The sequence below is a fragment of the Schistocerca cancellata genome, chromosome 6, assembly GCF_023864275.1.
Source record: "Schistocerca cancellata isolate TAMUIC-IGC-003103 chromosome 6, iqSchCanc2.1, whole genome shotgun sequence".
In the NCBI taxonomy this organism is placed as follows: domain Eukaryota; kingdom Metazoa; phylum Arthropoda; class Insecta; order Orthoptera; family Acrididae; genus Schistocerca; species Schistocerca cancellata.
This window is the reverse complement of record NC_064631.1, coordinates 310478977-310502180: the sequence shown is the minus strand read 5'-3', so window position 1 is coordinate 310502180 and position 23204 is coordinate 310478977. Positions and strand designations below refer to the sequence as shown.

Sequence of the window (23204 nt, the reverse complement as noted above, 5' to 3'; positions counted from 1 at the left end):
CCTTCACTTTTTGGATATGATCGTCAGGGAGAAATGTGTTTGTACGTTGGGTCATGGCGTTCATAGGAAACCTACTCAAACTGACTTGTTTCTACAGGCTGATATTTGGTCACCATCAGGTTCAGCGTGAAGGGAAACTTCATATATTGGTCCACAGTGCCCACGTCATTTCAGACCATGAGAGTCAGTCAGCTGAAAACCCATCTGGAGGTCACCTTTCGTCAGAAGGGATATAGTGGAAGATAAGAAGTGCGTTGCGCTATCGATCAACCGTGCACCGGGTGAGTAGTGATCATACCGATTGGCACCATGATTTGCAGCCTTCCTTCTGCCTTAGGCAGGGAACATTTACAACAAGACTGGTCGTGTGGAAATATAATGTGAATTGCGTTTTCTGGCTCCCTAAGATTACAGTCCTCCTAGGTTCCATTAAAGATAATCTAGATTTTCTTAAGGTTGGTGTCTATAGTATTTCTTGGAATTGGAGCATATCATATGTTGGTCAGACCATCAGGACTATGGCAGACCGGTGTAGTGAGCATAAGCGTCACACACGCTTTCATCAACCAAGGAGATCAGTTATTGCAGAACGTTCTCTTGGCACCGGTCACCTTGCGGAATATAACAACGCGGAGAGTCTAGCGAGCACATCCACTACTGGCTTAGTGTTATTTAGGAAGCATCTGAAATTAAATTATTAAGTAACCTCTTAAATAGTGAGGAAGGTTTTTCCTTAAATTACGTGTGAAATCCTATTGTCTCCCTTGTGGAAAAAAAAACAACAAAAAACAGGACGACAGAGTTAACGCTACCTGCCCCGTTGTGTACTAATTTCCACCATAACTTCCGGCGTCGATTATCTTTGGTTGTTTGGTGATGCTAGTGTTAAAAGCATGTGTGTGTGTGTGTGTGTGTGTGTGTGTGTGTGTGTGTGTGTGTTTTATCTTTCCCTAATTACTGAGCAAACCAATGTTTTAAATTCCCTTTCGCAGCGCTTACATGCTACAGTTTTGTCTTGAATATGGAGGGATGGTCACCTGTCGAAATATGTAAAAGAAAAGGCAATATTGCCTTAAAAATGACAGGGTGGCCACCTCTCAACCTGGTTGTGACGACGTCACCCTTCTGCATTCTCGTTACTTACCTAAACACTGTATATGGTGAAAGAAACTCAGGTTTCACGTTCTTCTACAAGCTCTATGTACATATTAAAATTTACTCCAAGTTTTTATCATTCTCGTGTAGAAAAAACTGTCTTATGAAACGTGATGATTATTTTTTTTTAAATTCTATGCAACTGTAACTTCTAAACGATAAGACAATCTGCCGCAATGTAGCACCTCCTGCATCTCTGCGAAGGAGGGGGAATACCGGGTGATCAAAAAGTCAGTACAAATTTGAAAACTTAATAAACCACGGAATAATGTAGACAGAGAGGTAAAAATTGACACACATGCTTGGAGTGACACGGGGTTTTATTAGAACCCAAAAAAAAAGCAAAGTTCACAAACTGTCCGACAGATGCGCGTCGTTTGGTGATGATCGAGTGCTTAGCAGCCACTTTCATCATGCTTGGCCTCGCAGGTCCCCAGACCTCAGTCCGGGCGATTATTGGCTTTGGGGTTACCTGAAGTCGCAAGTGTATCGTGATCGACCGACATCTCTAGGGATGCTGAAAGACAACGTCCGACGCCGATGCCTGACCATAACTCCGGACATGCTTTACAAGGCTGTTCACAACATTATTACTCGACTACAGCTATTGTTGAGGAATGATGGTAGACATATTGAGCATTTCCTGTACAGAAAATCATCCTTGCTTTGTCTTTCTATGTTATGCTAATTACTGCTTTTCTGATCAGATGAAGCGCCATGTGTTGGAAATTTTTTGAACTTTTGTAATTTTTAGGTTCTAATAAATTCCCATGTCATTCCAAGCATGTGTGTCAATTTGTACCACTCTATCTACATTATTTCGTGATTTATTCAGTTTTCAAGTTATACTGACTTCACCCGGTAGATACAGTTTCAACACAGTGGTTCGATCTCCTATGTACGTGATCCCTGTCAGAGCATGATTAATCCACATCGCCCCTCAGAACATAGAGTTAAGGCATATCAAGAGTGCAGCTGGTTTTGACTCTGGAGGCGCACCCGTCGTGTTGCAGCTGCGACGGCGGCTTCTTGCAGCTGGTGGATGGCCCGCGGCCGGTGCCCCGGGCGACGCACTCGCAGGTCTGCGGCGGCAACGAGCGCTTCACACCGCCCGTCGTCCTCTTCGCCGACAAGGGGCCTGCCTCGCTCATCTTCCAGTGAGTACCCCACACAGATCCTCACTAGCAATGTCTGCTCAAGGCATCTTTCAACAAAGAATAAATGTAGCCTCCAAGAAGTAGACGCGCGCTTCGGGACCGTACATTTTGTTGTTCTGGGAGCATCAAAAGAGCGGAAGCTACGCTGATTACTTCGATCCTTTTACCAAGAAACGTCACTGCTTGTGTATTCTGGGGTAAATCATATGAGGCAAGGTAGAACGGAATGAATTTTCACTCTATAGAAAAATGTACCCTGGGTTGAAACTACGTGGAAAATTAAAATTTTAAGCCGGCGTGGGACTTGAAATCGGGACCGCTGGCTTTCGTCGGCAAGTGCTCTACCGACTCAGTTCCCCAAGTGCGACTCACTACCCGTTCTTGGTATTTGTAGCAGAGTCAGAAGAGCAAGTGATCGCAAAAGAAAAAAGTCCCAAGCTCTAATATCCGTCGGGCACACAGTTTTAATCCACCAGGACGTTTCAAAACAGCGCACACTCCGCAGCACAGTAAAATGTAATTGCGTAGGCATTGTGCCAGGCTGTGGCTGATCCACTTCCATGAAATATCCTTTTTTCAGGAGTGTTAGTGCCTCAAGGTATGTAGGGGAACTTGTGAAGGTTGGAGGGCAGGAGTCGAGATACTGGCGGAAGTATACGTGTGGGGACTGGTCGTGAGTAGCACCTGGATATCTGGATCGTTAGAGCACTTCGCCACGACAGGCAGAGGTTCTAAATTCGAGTTCCGGCCATGAATACGGTTTTAATTTGCCAGAATGTTTCGAGGTGGAATAACTTATAAGGAGACGACGAGAAGTATGGAATTCACGAGTAGACCACAACAGCTAAAAGAACAGATCGTAACAAACGTGAATAACAAAGAATACAAAACTACGATTCATATCTAACGACAGCCTATCTTTTTACTCTGTTGGTCGACTTGTGTATGGATGAAACAATGAAATGAAGGAAAGTTACAGAACCGAGATTATAGCTCACGGTGAAAAGATATCAATGATAAAATTATCTGTTGAAATTGCCATTCTAAGTGAATGTGAGGCAGAATGACATGACATGTTTAACGGAATAAACAGTAGTCCATTGAACAGCAAATCATTTTTCTAGTACTCATGTGGAGGACCCAATACTTTTGCTGTTCACAGGTAGCAGTCAGTTTTCACTCCATGCATGCAATCGAACTCATTTTACAATTCATTTCGATCTTCTGATGACATTACTGACGATACGCGACATCATCGTCTATAAACAATATATGAGTGGTGCTAAGATACTCTCCTAAAAAGAAATTATTGATTAAGAACAACAAAGGGCGTAACATATCTGTGGAAGATACAATTTCGCTTTCACTAGCTGGCTTATCGTCAGATGTATGAACTGTGACCTTTCTGACAGGAAATCGCAAATGCAGTCGCCCAGCCGAAACGATACTCCAAAGGCACGCTGTTTCATGAGAAACCGCAAATGGCGAGCAGTATCATCAGGCTTCTGAAAATCTAGAAATATGCAATCAACTGGAGATTTCCTTTCGATAGCGTTCTTAAATAAATGGGAATTTTATGAGCCAGCTGCTTTAGGTTTCACTTGAAAATTTGTGACCGGATTGCGACTCAAACCAGCTTCTCTAGAACACTTGGCTCAACCACCTCGGCCACTTGGACACGCATCCCGTCGCACTCAAAATCCGATTTGCTGCTCCCCACTATGCTGTGAACCCATCCATTTTTCCCGTTCCTTGCAGATTCACAGAATTCACGCAGGGGCACGGACTGTGGTATGCATCCGCATTGAAATAGTCGTATGCCCGACAAAGCGTATATATACAATCACCTACATGGCGTCTATTCTTTCGGACATGAAACTCGATAGCAATCTTAATCTCATGTAAATTAAGACCTCTTTGTGTTACACAAGAACAATATTTTCTCATTACGTGCTGGTTATGCGTCTGTATATCGTTTTCTTTAAGTTATTTCGTGATGGTGGGACCGAAATCAGCGTCAGAGCTGCAAAATACTGAGCCATGTCAAGAACCAGAAGTAGGCCCCTACATAGTACAGGCACAGAGAACATCTCTCCCAAAAAGTAGTAGTCAGAAACACTTCAGAATTGCGGATGTGGAGTTCGTCACTGTACGGTAAAAACTGAACAGTATGCAAAACCTAAAAAGTAAAACTCAATGTTGAGCGACTTTTTGTATAAAGAGAGAAGCTTGCAAGATGAGTTGTTATAAAAGGGTGTTGAACTTACTTATAAGAATCAGGGACAAAAGGCATCTGCTGGAAGCACTAATTAAAAGAAAGGACAGCGTTAAATCTCCAAGAATTATCTTCTGCGGCGTTACAGGAGCCGCTGAGAATAAAATTGGTAGCAAACAAGATTGGAATATATACAACAAATAACCGAGGTTAAGAGATTATCAGAGACATTAAAAGTGAATTGAGGTGATACTCGTTGAGGTATACCAATTCACGAAATTTGTATCACAAAGTTTCTCCCCCAAATGCCTAAATTTTTTGGTTTCTCCCATCTACATATGTTTAAATGACCACTGTAAAAATTAAGAGACAATGAAGCCCACACCAAAAGAATGTGGATGCTGATTTTCCATTTGTGCTATTTTGGAGTACAACAATCGAAAAACTGAAAGTGGATCCACGAACCCTAATACAAATACCTAAGTGTGAATTGTTAAGTGATCATGTAGGTGTAGGAGCAGGCTACGAGAATTAGGCAGCCATACGCTGTAGGTTTTTCTTCCACTTCACAAGTGAAACTCCTGGATTTCCGTGGATTGCTTCCGTCCGCCATCCGCGCTGTGTGGCTCCCGCCATGCGCGTCGTTACTTCTCCTCACAGAGATCGAGCCCTTGCAACATTCATGTCGCGAGCGCTACTTCCCGTAGCAGTATGTGGATGTGCGTGACACACAGCAAGCGGCACTGCATAGTTCATTTTGTAATGGAATTTGTGAACACCTCAAAGGCGCCTACGGGACTCGGGAGGTCTCCAATATTCACCTCGCGCCGACTCGCCGCATTCCTCAGACACCGCTCCCTAGTCAGCGGGAGGGTCCGCGGAGGGCACACGTACGAAAAAGAAGGCCTTGTACCAGGTATTCCTCCGCAGCGTGTGCGCAAAGCAAACACGCGAGGAACGCCCCCGTCAGACGATGATCTGCAAACACGCCAACCCCGGCGCGCACCTCTTTTTCCCCTCGCCTCCCCCTTCTGAACGGTCTCACTCGCGCAAGTCACCTCTTTCTTTGTGACGCATACTTGCATTCCACACAGTCTTCCTGTTCGTACCCCTCGCAAGTATGTAACGCAAATTTCGTCAGCATATACACTGGCTCTTTGCAGTTGTACCTCGTTCTTTCCCCTTCTCCATCTATTTATTATGCATGCAACTCATTTACGTGGTGTACCGATGTACGTGAATATCGATATTTCACATTAACAAACTGCCTACATCTGCATACACTGACAAGGCAAAAGACAGCGGAAACTGATCTACTCCTGATGGTGTCACCAGCACGTGGCGTGCTAAGGGTAATAAACTATATGATCCTCAGTATCTGGATACCTATTAATGGACAAAAATGTAGGGTGTGGTAATGGTAGGGTGTGTTCATGGATTCAACTCTTCTAGAGACATTTCAAGTGAAGTGTTCAAATTTCTGTGGGGGCAGTCCATTCTTACTTAAGAACATAAACCACAGACGGTATTCACGTTGATCGCTTAGGTCCAAAGCGATGTCGACGTTCTAACTCAACATGGCGTTCTGACTCATTCCAGAGGAGCTCCATTTGGTTCAGGCTGGAACTCTGGGAAGACCATTCTGTTTTGGGATATTATTTACTACACTTCACTGACTCAGACACTGCGTCGACAGAGTGCTTTGTTATGTTGATACAACCATTATCGCTGAACTGTTCCTCTACTTCACGCAATATACTTTCCCAACGACAAAGAGGAAGTATATCCTCGAAATCTGACGTGACCAGCACTCCCAATAAAGTAACTCAGAATTAATGACAGAAAATTGAAACAAAAAATGTTCAGATGTGTGTGAATTCTTAAGGGACCAAACTGCTGAGGTCATCGTTCCCTAGACTTACACAGTACTTAAACTAACTTAAATTAACTTATGATATGAACAGCACACACACCCATGGCCAAGGAAGAAACGAACCTCCGACGGGAGGGGCTGCGCGATCCGTGACATAATGCCTCAAACCCCACGGCCACTCTGCGCTGCAAAACTGAAACAAAAACCTATATGTGCCAGTAACCTCCCTTCCACGTTCAGCCTTTTCTTTAGTGGAATAAGGAGCCACATCATATGCACATAAATCAGTGTCATACCGTAACATCAACTCCTCTATACTTCACTGACTATCAGCACGAAATGGGTGTGTGTATCTGTCCTTAGGATAATGCAGGTTAAGTAGTGTGTAAACTTAGGGACTGATGACCTTAGCAGTTAAGTCTCATAAGATTTCACGCACACATCAGCACGAATGTCACGTAAACTTTTCTAGGCATGCGCCAAACCCAAATCCTTCCACGGCGTAGGCTAATTCATCACTCATTCACCTGCTATCTGGTAGCGTCGCTCTGTAAAACTTTTAAAGCCACGTTTAGCACTGACAATGTGTGGCTTAAGAGGAGCTACTTCACCATTGTACTCCATTCTCTTTAACTCCCCACTCACGGTCATTGTTCTAGCTGGATTAGTAGTAGCACTTTGGAACTCTCAAGTGGTATCTTCTGTTGATTTCATGTAATTTTTTAGAACCATCCTCCGCAGCTCTAGAGGGTCCCTGTTAGCCTGTACATGAGATCTGCCTATTCTTGGTTTAGATATGGCTGTTCGTATTTGAGTTTTAGAGTCACATTACCGACAGTCAGCTTGGGCACGTTTGGAAGGGTTGAACTGTTCGTAAGGGGTTTATTACTAATGCAACAACCAAAGACCACTTTGTTTCAAAGTCACTGAGCTGTCCTGACCGATCCATTCTTCCGCCTCTCTACTTACAATACAATCATCCCGCCTCCGCCGACTGTCTTGACATCTAGTGGTCATTTCCGTATTAAATGCTATTGTCCGGATACTTTCGATCAGACAGTGTGTAAAGGTAGAGAAGAGACGAATGAGGATTCAGTCATAATTGTAACCACAAATTATTACCTGGTGCATGGGACTGAAATTTCGGAAACACTAAAACTGGTTGGTTGTTCGCGTGAGACGTCGATTCCATCAAAGAAATCTGGTTGATGGACAATGCACCCACGAGTAGCCGACAAAGTGTTGTACGTGACGCTTCATGCCCTGGTCGCAGGTTTCGACCGCTCTGTAAAGCGGAGTAGACGGCTATCGTTGGCAAATCTGAAGACAGAGTACAAAGCTGTTATAGACACAAGTGTTGCGGAGCAGACTCTTAGCTCCCGTCGTTAAACGTGGAGCTCTACGGGGATAGATCTCCTGCGTGTTCCCATTTTCACCTATTGATATTAACAGTTACTGTTGCATTGGGATCGGAATAATAGAGAGTGTAACGTTCCTTAATGAAGACGTGTCATTTCTTATTACACAAAGTCGATTCTCGCGTCAGATACGCCGTCAGTCAGGCGAACGCCTGCACGAAACATGCTATAAGGCTCCATACCAACTACGAAGTATATGAATATTATCTCAGACCACCCTTCGTGCTTGATATCTTCCCCCATGGCGATGGTATCTTGCAGCAGGAGCGGCTCGCTCCGTCGGAGGTTCGAGTCCTTCCTCGGGCATGGGTGTGCGTGTTGTCCTTAGTATAAGTTGGTTTCAGTTAGATTAAGTAGTGCGTAAGCCTAGGTAGCGATGAGCTCAGCAGTTTGGTCCCCTATTACTTACCACTAATTTCCAGATTTTTCCAGCAGGATAGCTGGTCGTTTCACAACGCCAGAATTGTGCTACGGTGATACGAGGCGCATGAAGTGAATACACGGTGACATCTTGGATACCAAATTTTACTAGTCTGAACCCGATAGAATACATCTGCGACGCTATTAGGCGACGGCTCCGCCCCCAGACACCTCTGGCCCTTTTGTGCCCGATAGCCCTGGGAACCTACCAAGAACTTTTCGAATCCATCCCACTATTAAGCAGATGGTCATAAGGTTTCGGCTCATCGGCATGTGTGTGTGTGTGTGTGTGTGTGTGTGTGTGTGTGTGTGTGTGTGTATGTGTGTGCGTGCGTGTGTGTGTGCACCCGCGCCCGCCCGCATGCGTTTTGCTTGGTGCCTGATTGGTTAGGATTCACACCGTAAATCATAAGGTTATTCAGTACTAGGGGTTTTTCCTGTTACTTACCGCTCCTTTCATCTATGACAGTGATTTGTATACATCAGCTCATCTTTATGTCAGTCATAAGGTGGGCCATTTGAAACGTCCGAGAAAGCAAAGCCGTCCACCTCTCGTGGAACCATATCTAGTAAGGTATTCTAGTATTCAGACTATTCATCGGGTTGAGCACTGATATCCCCGCATCGACATCAACATAATCTTTTGAAAGCCAGTCTACAGTCTATAGCGAGTGGGGTGGGCGGTAACTCTAACCAGTATTGGCGTTTTGTATCATAAGCGTATCATGAACGTACACGTTTAGCCGAGGCTGTAGACCATTTATTCCGGTGGCGGTTTTCTCTCAGATGGCGAAAGTCTAGCACGAATTTCGGCCCTGTTGTTTCGGAACGACAGTGTGGGTTAGGGGTGCGAGGCGCGTGGTTGCATTCGAAATGAAAGTCAACCAAGTAATTTCATACAGTTCACGACAGGTGAGATATAGAATAAGTCGAGTGAATGTAGATGATTTAATTTTCCGTAAAATTTTGTATTACAATGACATCGAGTACATAAAATTTGAGATGCAGCAAGCTGTTAAGAATAAGCCGAGTTTCAGTGGTTTTGATCAACATATTCATCAACGTGTGCACGCTTATCATGGCTGTACGGTGTTTTTTGAAGATATCTGGACCACTCACTGCCAAATTTTGCAACTGCAAGTGATAGGAACAGCAAACCAAACTCATTTCAAATTACCTTTGAGAGGACTTCTGGTCTGGTATCTCGAGTAACGGACCGCCCGTAGGAAGAGAACTGTGATATCGAGGCCGGGTGTGTGTGATTTAGAGGATTAATTCCAGAAATTATAAAATTTAATATTTCAACTGTTCTAATTTCAAGATTTGAGTTGAAGTAGTTGTACGTATTTTATAACAAGATATCTGATGGTGATCGTATTTGTTCATGAACAAAGTCATATTTGGCAACACATGCGATCTATGGATATGACCCACTACTGTACTATGTCCACCGTAAGAATGATTCATATAATGACGTAAACGTTACACTAAGTATTCTTCCGCATTTGCTGAAAGCTTGTTGGATTTCGTTTCACATTGAGTGGAAGCCAAGCTGTCTGGACCACTGTCAAGTAGGATTCCAAGAATCTGTCGTATGCTGTGCGTTACGGGCACATCGATTCATCGATAATACATGAACCAATTTTATTGGCTCCTTTAAATCAGACAGTACTTGCCAGCCAGGTGGTCCAGCTAACCTCCAGTTATAAGGATTGTTTTAAGTTAATACGTAAAAACATAACAACATTGCAGAGAACAATACAGCTTCGAATGACGTAAACATAATAAAATAATATATGGCAACACTCCAGCAATTCGCTTCTTAGGGGACCTGACGAAAAGCATTACATGCTGTCGTTCTTAGCTAACATAGTACTGTAATTAAAAACAAGAGTAATGAAAATCACTAACTTAAAAAAGATTCATTTTTCAGTGTATGCTATGTTTGACGTCAAAGCGTGTTGCAGGGCTTTCAATGTGTAGCTGAAGCCAACGAAGATATCAGTTACAGTCTGTCGTGTGATAAGCTCAGATTTACTTCCATATCCGAATGCGAGGAGTGCATTTCAGTTGTCATCTGCTACGTTGCTAACGAGGGAATGACAACAGAATCCACGAAGCCACCCAGTCGCCATGATTTCTCCTGTCCTTTTATGACGTGCTGTTCCGCATCCGGCCACCGTTCGGCAGTGATGTGTTACAAACCTCCAGCATGTCATTTCACGTGACATATCCCTTAACTTACCTTCAGGTCAATTTTATTAAAAATCACACCACTGTATCTTTCGGCTAATGGTACAGCAACCTCTTCAGATGTTCACGAAGGAAAATGCAGTCTCCGTTTCAAAGTGGTTTTTTATTTATTCAGTTTGTGACGCGATTCACTCTCAAAGGAGCATCATCAGGTATCGTGTAAAAACACTCGGGGACTACTCGAAAGTGTACAGAAAGTCCCGCAGTCACTTGCCCGTGATCCTCGAGAGCTTTTACTCGATGTCTGATGATGATCCTGTGAGACTGAAACGCGTGACAAATTAAATAAATGAAAAACCATTTTGTAGCCGAGACTGCCTATTCCTTTTCGATCAGATCTATAGGTTTCAGATTGCAGTTGTAGGGTAGGAACTGTAAAACTATTATTTTTACGGTGTGATCGATGCGGACAAAATTATTGTTTTCCATGTTTCCACGACCCTTATCACATTGGCTTGTGTAAAACCACATATGTTGTAATAAGGAATGGAAATAGCCCAAATAAAGACTTTATGAATTTTAGTCACAAAAGTTTAATTTATTACATTTTCTCAATTTAAACAATCTGTATTAACCATCTCTTATAAAGTGTCGATAATTGTAGACTTAGAGAAAGAGTTTGACAATGTTGGCTGGAATACTCTCTTTCAAGTTGTAAAGGTGGCAGGGGTAAAATACAGGGAGCAAAAGCCTATTTACAATATATACAGAAACCAGATGGCAGGTATAAGAGTCGAGGGACATGAAAGGAAAGCAGCGGTTGGGAATGGAGTGAGACAGGGCTGTAGCCTCTGTTATTCAATCTGTATATTGAGCAAGCAGTAATGGAAACAAAAGAAAAATTCGGAATAGGTACTAAAATCCATGTAGAAGAAATAAAAACTTGAGGTTCGCCGATGACATTGTAATTCTGTCAGAGATAGCAAAGGACTTGGAAAAGCAGTTGAACGGAATGGACAGTGTCTTGAAAGGAGGATATAAGATGAACATCAACAAAAGAAAAACTAGGATAATGGAATCTAGTCGAATTAAGTCGGGTGATGCTGAGGGAATTACATTAGGAAATGAGACACTTAAAGTAATAAAGGAGTTTTGCTATTTGGGGAGCATAATAACTGATGATGGTCGAAGTAGAGTCGGCCGCCGTGGCCATGCGGTTCTAGGCGCTCCAGTCCGGAACCGTGGGACTACTACGGTCGCAGGTTCGAATCCTGCCTCGGGCATGGATGTGTGTGATGTCCTTAGGTTAGTTAGGTTTAAGTAGTTCTAAGTTCTATGGGACTGATGACCTAAGATGTTAAGTCCCATAGTGCTCAGAGCCATTTGAACCATTTGTCGAAGTAGAGAGGATGTAAAATGTAGACTGGCAATGTCAAGGAAATGTTTCTGAAGAAGAGAAATTTGTTAACGTCGAGTATAGATTTAAGTGTCAGGTAGTCGTTTCTGAAAGTATTTGTATGGAGTGTAGCCTTGTTTGGAAGTGAAAAATGGATGATAAATAGTTTGGACAAGAAGAGAATAGAAGCTTTCGAAATGTGGTACTACAGAAGAATGCTGAAGATGAGATAGGTAGATCACGTAACTAATGAGGAGGTATTGAACAGAATTGGGGAGAGGAGGAATTTGTGGCACAACTTGACAAGAAGAAGGGACCGGTTGGTAGGACATGTTCTGAGGCATCAAGGGATCACAAATTTAGCATCGGAGGGCAGCGTGGAGGGTAAAAATCGTAGAGGGAGACCAAGAGATGAATACACTAAGGAGATTCAGAAGGATGTAGGCTGCAGTAGGTACCGGGAGATGAAAAAGCTTGCACAGGATAGAGTAGCATGGAGAGCTGCATCAAACCAGTCTCAGGATTGAAGACCACAACAACAACAACAACAATGGAAATTAGAAATAGTTGTGTGATATGCAACTAGAAACAAGAAGACACCGTTTTCACAAAAAATGGTGACAAGATATATATTAATTAGCATATATTTAATGATTTTTTAGTTTTAAGAGATGCGGCTATTTGAACTAAACTAGAAAAGAAAACAGGGTGATGTTCGAGCCAGTGATGCCAGAATACGCGAGTATCATTACCCAACATTACCGATTGAGACCGGGATCTCCTTTACAAAGTGTCCTTATCATTATGTAAGAGAAATAGTTCCTCGAAAAACTTCAAAGCCAATTAGCTCTCTAAACTAGCCAAAAACATTAAGAAGACGTTTTTCTCGCCATTTTGAACGGTGTTCAACGCAGTTGTTTCACAACGATGCAGGAAAAAGTGTGAGCTATTTTTACAGTATGTATCAACAGCGTGACTATCACATGCACCGCACAATAATAGCGTTCACCGACTCTGCAACTGCACACTGGATTTCAAATAAAAATTACGTAGCTATAGTATTTTTAAGAAATACATAGACGGCTGTTAACACATTAGAATATCTTCAGGTTTCATTTGCAGTCGCAAAAGTAATAAGATATCTAATACGTCTGTGGAACCTACTTCCGAGAACTTAAAAACACCAGTGTACGTGTGCTAAGGCTGCTGACCAAGCATCGCGTTTGTTTTTGCATACATCAGGTTATTCCTTTGATGACTGATGTTCTTTTTATACCCAGTCTGACAGACGTCTGTATATTAAGAAACTATAACATTACAAAGTTTTAAGGAGCTTACACTGCACTGTACCATTTGCATAAAAATTATTGTTCATATTTCTCTCGAACTATTTCCGTATGACCATTGGCTCAAAGCTGGTTTTATTTGTTGGTCTCATTTCTAATCGCTTCTTGCCGGCCCGTGTGGCCGTGTGGTTTTATGCGCTTCAGTCTGGAACCGTACCATTTAGCACTAATCTTGTAATCGGTTATTATCGGCTCTTCCTCTTGCATCTGTTCATGTTTAAAGAGCGGTCATAAATACCAACAGGTGGTAATTTCGTCCAACTCTCACTGTATTTTCTTACGATCTTTCTCTTATGACTGCATTTCGAAGTAATCATCAGCATCGTTAGCGAACCATCTAAAACTGATGTTGACAGTCTATTATAAGTAGTACATGTCTATTGACAACATCTGTAGCTCTGTTACGGTTCCATAGGGCACACCCGATTACTCTCACTGTGTGATGTAACGTACAGTGTTCTATGAGTCAAAAATTCATCAGGCCCGTCTCTTATCTTTGAAGATACTCTGTATAATGAGATATTTGTTGTCATAGTACACCGTGGTACAATGTCGAAAGCCTTTCGAAAATATAGATTTATGAAATGAGTGTCCACCTGTATTTACAGTTTGCTTTACTTACTACCTATTAATCAAATGTGTAGTTTGTGATGTCTTGTGGGATAACCACGGACCGTTTGTACTTATCAAACTTCGACTTTATCTCTTAAGGAAAACATACATGCATCCACTCTTAGATTTTTGACTACCTTTTTGCTCTCGGTTATCATAGTACATGCAAATACGTGCCGAGTAAGTGGATTAAGGACAGAAAAGACGCACTGCGGTTTAATAACAAAATTTAGTAAATGCTGGGAAAACAGACATTGTTGGACTCTCCGTTGAAAAATCTACAACAGAAATGTGGACAAACAAACGCTAGTAGAAATTCTTGCGTCAATAAGAAGGCCAATGCGCGAGACACACAAATTCCATCGTCACATTTTTGCGAAAGATCTAGTCGAGAGTCCTAAGAAACTCTGCTCCTATGTAGAATCGTGGACTGATTTAAGACGCTTTCAAAAACTCTTTCACGCAGGTGGATCGTACAGACATACCATCGGTTAAACGTCGCAGACTCGCACACGGAGGACCTAAAAGTAGGCATCCCTGGCGATGAAAATCATTAGAATAGGTCGTCAGGATTAGGTGGAATCCCAGTTTGGTTTTACACAGAGTAGTCTTCGGGTATGGCTCCATACTTACATTATACTTATCATGAACCTCTTGCCAAGCGAAAAGTACCAAATGGGTGGAAGAAAACGCATATAAATATGATACAAGAACGGATCCGCAAAGTTACAGACCGATATAGCTGCAACATTATTCAGCAAGTTCTAAATTCGAATACAATAAGTTTCTTTCACAGATAAAGGCTTCTATCCATAATTCAACGTGGATTTAGAAAGCATCGCTCCCGCGAACTCTTCTTGACGTTTTCTCACGTGATATCCTACCAACTACGGATGAATGGGAACAGATACGGTCCCTATTTCTAGATTCTCTAAAAGCGTTTTACAAAGTGCCACACTGCCGATTGTTAACTGAGGTCCGAGCATACTGAACAGGTGGGCTCGACGACTTCTTAACCAGCATAGCCCAGTACGTGGCTCGGGGTGGCAAATGTTCATGGGAGACGAAAGAGAGTCTGTAGTGCCCCAAGGCAGTGTGATAGGACCGCTTTTGTTCTCTACATACGAAAATGCTCAGACGGATGTGGTGAAGAGCGATCTGATACTGTTTGCTATAGTGTACAGGAAATTACCGTCTTTGAGTCACTGTAGAAGACTGGAAGTGCATTCGGACAGAATCTCTATCTAATGTTATGAATAACAATTTACTCTAAATGACGATAAATCAATTCACATGAGTAGGAAAACCATATATAATTTTCGAATTCACTGGTAGTGGTGCGCTTCTTACACATTCAAGTCGATTATATTTCCAGGCGTAACGTTGCAAAGGGACATGAAAGGGGACAAGAATATGAAGTCGGTTCTAGGGACGACTAGTAAGTGAAATTTAACGAGTTGAGGAGAGTGTAAGAACTGTCTCTGTGCACCTGGTAACGCGTTTGCCTGGGGAAAAATAGCCCTCACTCCGTGTTGCAGGATTTCGGACCAGACGCTGCGGTCGCAGTTCCTGGCATACTTCAGCTTCACGCCTTCCAACAGCGCACAAGCCGCCGGCTTTCAAGCTCGCGGTGGGCGCAGGATCGAGCACACCGGTGAGTACAGGTAGACATGTGTTCTCCACCCTCTTACGTCCTGCTGGTTTGTTGGCACGTTATAGAGAGCGATCCAAAATGCTTATGACTGGAATCGTTGTTCTAGCTGTCGTCATCAGTCCGAAGACGAGTTTGATGCAGTTGTCCCCGCTATGTTCCGTAAAAGCTTCTTCATCTACGAACAGCTACTGCAACCTTCATTCATTTCCAACTGCTTGTCGTAGCACTACGGTCGTAGGTTCGAATTCTGCCTCGGGCATGGATGTGTGTGGTGTCCTTTTGTTAGTTAGGTTTAAGTAGTTCTAAGTTCTAGGGGAATGATGACCTGAACCATTTTTTTTATTATTGTATTCGTCCTTTGTTCCCCATATGCAAATTTTACCTCCCACAGTACTACACCAAATTGACGTTTCATTCATGCCTTGTAATTTGTCCCGTGAAATTATACCCTGGTTAAGTCAAGCAGTGACTAACGTCATCCCTCCCACTCCTCCCACTTCGATTCCGTAACTCTTTATCGGTTAATCAATTTGCCCGTCTGATCATCCCCATACTTCTGTAGCACAAAGTTCCAAAAATTTCAACTCTCTTCTTGTCTGAATTGCTTATCATCCTCGTCTCACTTCCATACAATGCTACACTCCAAACTAATACTTCAATGGAAGACATAATTTTATATAAGATATTAGCAAATTACTCTTTTTAAGAAACGCCCTTCGTGATATCGATAGTCTGCATTCAGTGTTCCTCCTACTCCAGCCAACATCAATTATCTTACTGTCCGTATAGTAGCACTCATCCACTTCTCTTACTTTGTCATTTCCTAATTTTTATTTCCTTCAGAATATCCTGATTTAATTCAAGTACACTCCATTATCGTTATTTTACTTTTCTTGTTGTTAATCTTATAACCACTACTCAAGATGTAATCGTTCCGTTCAACTGCTTTCCCAAGTCCTTTACCATCTCTGAAAGAATTGCAGTGTCATCTATGTGCTTCTTTTTTAATTCTCATTCCAAATTTCTCTTTGGTTTCCTTTACTGCTTGTTCCATGTACAGACTGAACACTGTAGGGATTAAGCTACAACCCTGTGTCATTCCCCACCACTGCGCCGCTTCCGTGTCCCTCGAGACACATAACTTCAGTCTGGTTTCTGTCTTATATCTCTGCTACCTTCAGCGTATTCCCATCAACATCGTAACATTCCTTGTCTAAATATGGAAAAACGTTATAAACGTAGATGTGGCTTTCTTGTGCTGCTTCGCGTGTTCTTACAGCTCTCCAAAATCCAAACCGATCTTCCGCGAGGCTGCCGTCTACCAGCTTTTCCATTCTTCTGTAAATAATTTCTATCGATACTTTGCAGTTACCAATTATTATACGAATACTTAATAACATACGCACCTGTCAGCACCTACGTGCTTTGGAGTAGGAATTATTACAGCGTTCTTGGGGTCTAAGGGTATTTTGCCAGTTGGAATAGTTTCGTCACTGCTGCCTCTCCCTGGGATCTCAGTAATTCTCAGGGAATGTCACCTTCTCTATATGTCTTGTTCTATTCTCATGAGCAAAGTGGTCCAGGCAGTAAAACTGTAGATAAAGCTAGGTGCCACAAACTCAAAGGTTGGTCTCAGAATCAGGTTTTAATAAGTCTGATCCTATTCAGGATCCTGACTTGATCATTTTGCGTTAGAGAACGTGCGTTCTGAAACGGCGACTTCAGGCGGTGTGAGGTCCTGAGAGAACAATGCGCCTGAGGCACGTATTTATAACTGCTTATGTTTCACAACAAACAGCTGCCTGCCGCATCGGCGTTGGTGATTCTGCCTAGAGAAACAACATCCAACAGACTTTGAACCTAAACTGGTAGTTGGAGCTAGACCCATGGGACATTCTATTTCGGAAATTGTTGGGGAATTCAACATTCCGAAATATACAGTGTGAAGAGTGTGCTGAGAATGTCAGATTTCAGGCGTTGCGTCTCACCTCAGACAACGCGGTGATCGACGGCGTTCACTTAACGACTGAGACCAGCGGCGTTCACGTAGAGTTGTCAGTTAAACAACTGCAGAATTCAATGTGGGACGACCGAGCGAGGTGGCGCAGTGGTTAGCACACTGGACTCACATTCGGGAGGACGACGGTTCAATCCCGTCTCCGGCCATCCTAATTTAGGTTTTCCGTGATTTCCCTAAATCGCTTCAGGCGAATGCCGGGATGGTTCCTTTGAAAGGGCACCGCCGATTTCCTCCCCCATCCTTCCCTCACCCGAGCTTGCGCTCCGTCTCTAATGACGTCGTTGTCGACGGGACGTTAAACACTAATCTCCTCCTCCTCATCCTCAATGTGGGACGCATTAAGAACGAATCCGTTCGGACAGTGCTGGGAAATTTCACGTTAAGAGGCTATGGCGGCAGATGGCCGACGATGGTGCCTTTGCTACAGCATGACATCGCCTGCAGCGTACCTCATGGGCTCGCGAACATATCGGTTGATCCTGGGCGACTGAAAAACTGTGACCTGATCAGATGAGTCCAGATTTCAGTTGAGAAAAGATGATGGCAGGGTTCCAGTGTCGCGCAGACCCCATGAAGCCACAGACCTATGTTGCCAACAAGGCACTATGCCCCAATGGACTCTGGTCCAGCTGAACGAATCACTGACTGGAAATGGTTATGTTGAGCTAGTTGCAGACAGTTGGCAGCCAACGATGCGCCATGTCACAGGACAACTATGCGCGATTGATTTGAAGTGCATTGTGGACACTTAGAGCGAATGATCTGGGGATCCAGATCGCCCGTTATGAATCCTAGCGGGCATTTATAAGACATAATCGAGAGATCAGTTCGTGCACCAAATCCTGCACCGGCAACACTTTCGCAGTTATGGACGGCTATAGAGGCAACACTGTTCAATATTTCTGCAGATGACCTTAGATTATTTGTTGAGTCCATGCCACCTTGAGTTGCTGCAGATGGCCGGGAAAAGGATATCTGTCACAGGTATTAGCAGGCATCCCATGACTTTTGCCCCCTCAGCGTATGTTTTGAGCTGCCACCAGTTACTTTAAGCATTTACTCTGAAGTTTTTGTCATCTCGAATTTGAGCAACCGATATACCCCCGTCCTTTGTCTAATTCACGATATAATCATACAAACTGTCAACCAGATGTGTGTATGATTTTGTTCTGCATGGAAGATGGGAGTCTGGTCAACAGACAATCATGCCAGCGATGACGTCAGGGCACCCATTAAACGAGGTAGTGCTTGCCGGGTAGTAGCTGTGTACATAGTCACAGACGGTGCAGTACCGCACAGAGAATATGCCTACCAGATTCTCTGCGGTAGAGGGCCATAGAAAAAACGGAAGCAAGACGCTACCAAACTGATGTCGTCCGATAGTTAGGTGTGAATCGTTCTGTTGTTTGTCGGATATGGCGACAGTTTATAGAGACCGAAACTGTATCCCGAAGACCAGGGTAGAGCCGACCACGCGTCATTTCAGAATAGAGGACCGTCATTTAGCTGTAAATGCTCGACAGTATCGCCTTAGTATTTCACGGCAACTGGCATGTGAGGTCGCAGCACTGGACACACGAGGCATACTGTATGCAGAAGGCTTCGGCAGAGTGGCCTTTCTATTGATGAACGATAATGCTCGACTTTATAGGGCACAAGTGGTTAATGTTTTCTAGGAAACGGACAATATTGCACGTATGGCGTGGCCTGCTAGTTCTTTAGATTTTAATTCCATAGAGCATGTATAGGATGCACTAGGAGATGTCCACCTCTGAAGCGTCTTCACAGAGGGGAACATCTAGTCATCAACATGCTACCTGGGTGGTCGAACATTGGGCCGATGTTGTTGTCACAGGTAAGTCCCGATTTGGCATGGAGAGAGATTCTCGATGCATTGGCATCTGGAGGTAACGTGGAACATGTCTTTTGGACTTAAACTTTGTGGAAAGAGACCGATATCGAGGAGGATCCCAAACGGTGTGGGCAGGGATTATATTTACCATTCGAATCCCTATTCATGAAACCGAACAGGTAATTCGACAAGGTTTAACTGCTGTCAGGTATAGTGACGAGATATTGGGACCTCATTTGCGGTTGTTGCGAGGTGCTCAGATTTTCTATTGATGGACGATAATGCTCGACTTTATAGAGCACGAGTGGTTAATGTTTTCTTGGAAACGGACAATATTGCACGTATCACGTGTTCTGCTAGTTCTCCCGATTTTAATTCCCTATAGCATGTATAGGATGCACTAGGGAGACGGCTTGCATAACGTCAGCACCCACAACAATTCTCTAAGATTGCGAGCAGACTGATGACTTCAATCACAGCATACCCATCGTTGTCAGGCCTTTATTGCTGTCAGAAGTGGTAACACCCCCATATTGATCACATTAGACAGTTGTCGGAATGCGTGTGCAAATCCGTCAAGTTGAGAAAAAAGATGAACTTTTTAGTCTGCGTTATGCATGCTGCAGTTGTTTACGTTCTGAATTCTTTGCATTGTTTTTTCTTTGCTGTCAACTGTGTACATTACTTGGTGGTAAAATAAAAGCATCCTCGCAAAATTTTTGTTGTTGTTTTAATTTTGGTCTCCAGTGTATATAATGAAAAGGAGAAAAAGACAGAAAATTGGGGTTTAACATACATGAATGCTGAGGTCGTTAGGGACGGATAAAAATTTTGGAAGGACGACGACCGAAACGGACGATGGCCTTACCTAAACGAACCATTTTAATGTTTTGTTTATTTCGTTAGGAGCAGGCACATAAATACATATACCGATAGCCGAACGGAAATTTGAACCACTGTCCTCTAGAATACAAGTCTCGTCTTGGCATTCCTCCAACTCGCTCGGAATCAGGCTGTAGCAGAATAGTTTCCTCACCACCCTTTTGCTCTGTTTAGCTAACTTTACGCGTACAAATATTGTGACGAGAAAAGGAACGGGAACATCTTACGTACAGCACTGAATAAGTTCTTTGTTAACCCTTGATTTGGAACCGTGCACAAGAGTGATTCTCCGCGATATGGATTCGACAAATTATGGATAGATTTTATAGGTATGTGACTCCAGATGTCTAGGCGTAGGTCAAGCGACTTCGGTAAATTACAGATGGTGATACATGGTGCGATGCTACCGCTTGATAACGTAACAGATGTGCCGCACTGGGTTCATATCACGCAAATTCAGTTGCCACGACCTGAATGTGAGTTCACTATCATGGTCCTAAGAACATTATAGCACAAGTATGTCTTGCGACATAGACATTATCCTGCTGAAAAATGCCATCGCTCTCTGGGAAGACGTCAAGCACGAAATGATGCTGCTGGTATGGAATAAAGTTTATGTAATCCACAAACGCAATGGTACCTTCCATTATTACCACAGATTCCATGGACGCTCAGGTAAACAGCGCCCGTTTGAAGCAGCTGTTCATTTAGACAACGGCATATCACGTCACGAAGACCGACCCGATGTAACAGTTAACGTTATTCATACGACAAGGTGTCATGTTTTCACTGATCCACGGTCCAATCTAGAAGATCGCGTTCTCATTGCAATAGCGATTGACGATGTCGCTGGGTCAGAAAGAGAACAATTATGGGCCGTCTGACGCTGCGCCCCATGTTCGACATTGTTCGGTGAAAAACTTGCTTTGAGACACAGTGTCAGCAGTAGCACTGTTCTCTGCCGTCAGATCTGCACAAGATCGCCGCCTATGCTGCTTTACAGAAGGGATATTCCTCCGACTTAATGTTCGTTGATGAGGCGTGGATGTCAAACACCTTGTCACCCACACGTGGGTTCGTTATCCTTCAACTTCTTTCCATAGATGCGCAAAGCGGCAGCACGGAAAAAGACGAACAGATTGCCGTTTTTGAGATTCTCGTTCCCTGGTCTTGGGCTATAGCTATCTACCCTTATGATAGTGAACTTCCACATCTGCGACCCTTAGACTTATGTGAACGATTCACCATTCATCTCAGATCTGTTTATATATGGGGTCCGGGAAAAAGACCTCTCGTATTTCATAAGGTAGATTGAAACCAACAAAGTAAGGTACAGAGAAACTACTTTTATTTCTGACCAACAAATACTATACCATTTAATGTCTGTTCGTTTTAAAAATCATGCCTGGTAAATGGCGTACTCAATTGATGACATATTGTCGAAGTCCTTTCTAGAATTTATCCGTAGTTTTTCGTGTAATTTTCGCTGAAATGGCAGCCACTTCTTGGGCGATTACCTGCTTAAGTGCTTGCAGGGTTGTGGGGCGATGTTAATACACGAGAACCTTTAAGTGTCTCCAAAGAAAAAAAAAATCACAAGATAATGAAAGGGAGATCTCGGTGGCCCGCCGATGTCTCCTTGCGAAGAGAGAAGACGTCCAGAAATAACTACCTCAAAACTTCTAGAGATTGCCTAAACTTGTGAGCTGTGGCTACATCTTGTTGGAAGTAGACCTATCTCTTCATGGGCCCCCATAAACCGGTTTAACTTAGGTAGGAGGGAGGTCACTGTCATGTAATAGTAGTAATGTAACCATTACAGTTACCTCATCCGCCTCGTAAAAATACGGACCTCACGGATGAAATACTACGAAGACGTGTAAAAGTGTCTCACAGTGGGTCAAAGGGGACCTTGGTAAAGTTTGTAAGGGTTTTTTCTGCCCACTACAGGAAATTTTATTCAGTTACAGTATCTGATATGTGCAAGTGGACGTCATCAGAAGAAACTGAAACAGCGCCAGGGGGTATGTTCTGAAGTATTTCCTCAAGCACAACTCCATGAGTCAGAAAATCTCTCTCATTTAATTATTGGGTAACCCATATTTTGTATGGATTCAGGTGAAGATCTCTGAACAAGATTCTTCCTACATTCCTATCAGACAATCCAAGGGTATCTGTATGTTTACGTGCTGAACGCCTTGGAGATAGCTGATGGGACACTTCACACGTGCCATATTTTCCAGTGTTTTTTCAGTCCGAGGTTAGCCAACGGATTTTCTTTTCGGTGCGCAACCCAATGCTCTAAGGTTTGATACCCAAACTCGAATAGTTTTCTTCTCAGAAGCAGATGCACGTCAATCAAGCTTGAACTGAATGCGAAATGTTCGCTGAGTGTCAATCGCAGAACCACCATTAGAAACCTACTCCTCCACAACAGTTGCACGATGCTCACCCAACCCACCCCTTTCGCCTACTGACAATGGCACTTGCACCGCTATCGATCGATATTCTCTCCACATCAGTATCTCCAACACAACGCATTCAGCGACCTCTCCAAATACGGGAGGTCTATTTGCAGGACCCTATTCTTCCCCTCCATCCTCGGAAAATCACCAGGCAGCGATCAGTCTGGTGATGGGCAATGGTTTTGACTTATCATTCGTTTTAACTACTCATTCTAATAGCGTCCATAGATTCCTTTGGAAAAACAAAAAAGAAAAATCAAATGTCAGCATACAATCACTGAAGTATTTTGAAAAACTTATTCAGTAACCTTCTTTATACTGTAGAATACAACGGTAAACTGGGAATCAACCATCGAACAGTGGCTGCAATAAAACGGGTGTCTTCATATTCAGTATCCTCATGTTACGTTCTGACTAGTTATGTCAACTTAGTATCTGAATCGTATCGCCTGGATACGGTTCAGTTGACGTCTGCTCTTTAGTCCTTTGAGGGAGACTAATTCCCGCCCCTGGCACGTGATCCGGCGAGAGTATGAAAGGGCCCGC

General features: G+C 43.3%; 1 protein-coding gene across 1 annotated transcript in view; it reads left to right on the top strand.

Annotated features, from left to right (window-relative positions):
- LOC126088306 (uncharacterized) overlaps positions 1–23204 on the top strand; it is a 323218-nt gene that overhangs the window by 98838 nt on the left and 201176 nt on the right. Inside the window, exons 5-6 of the mRNA XM_049906436.1 lie at positions 2169–2312; positions 15324–15439. Coding sequence (XP_049762393.1) covers positions 2169–2312; positions 15324–15439 — 260 coding nt within the window. The remainder of the gene's footprint in view (positions 1–2168; positions 2313–15323; positions 15440–23204) is intronic.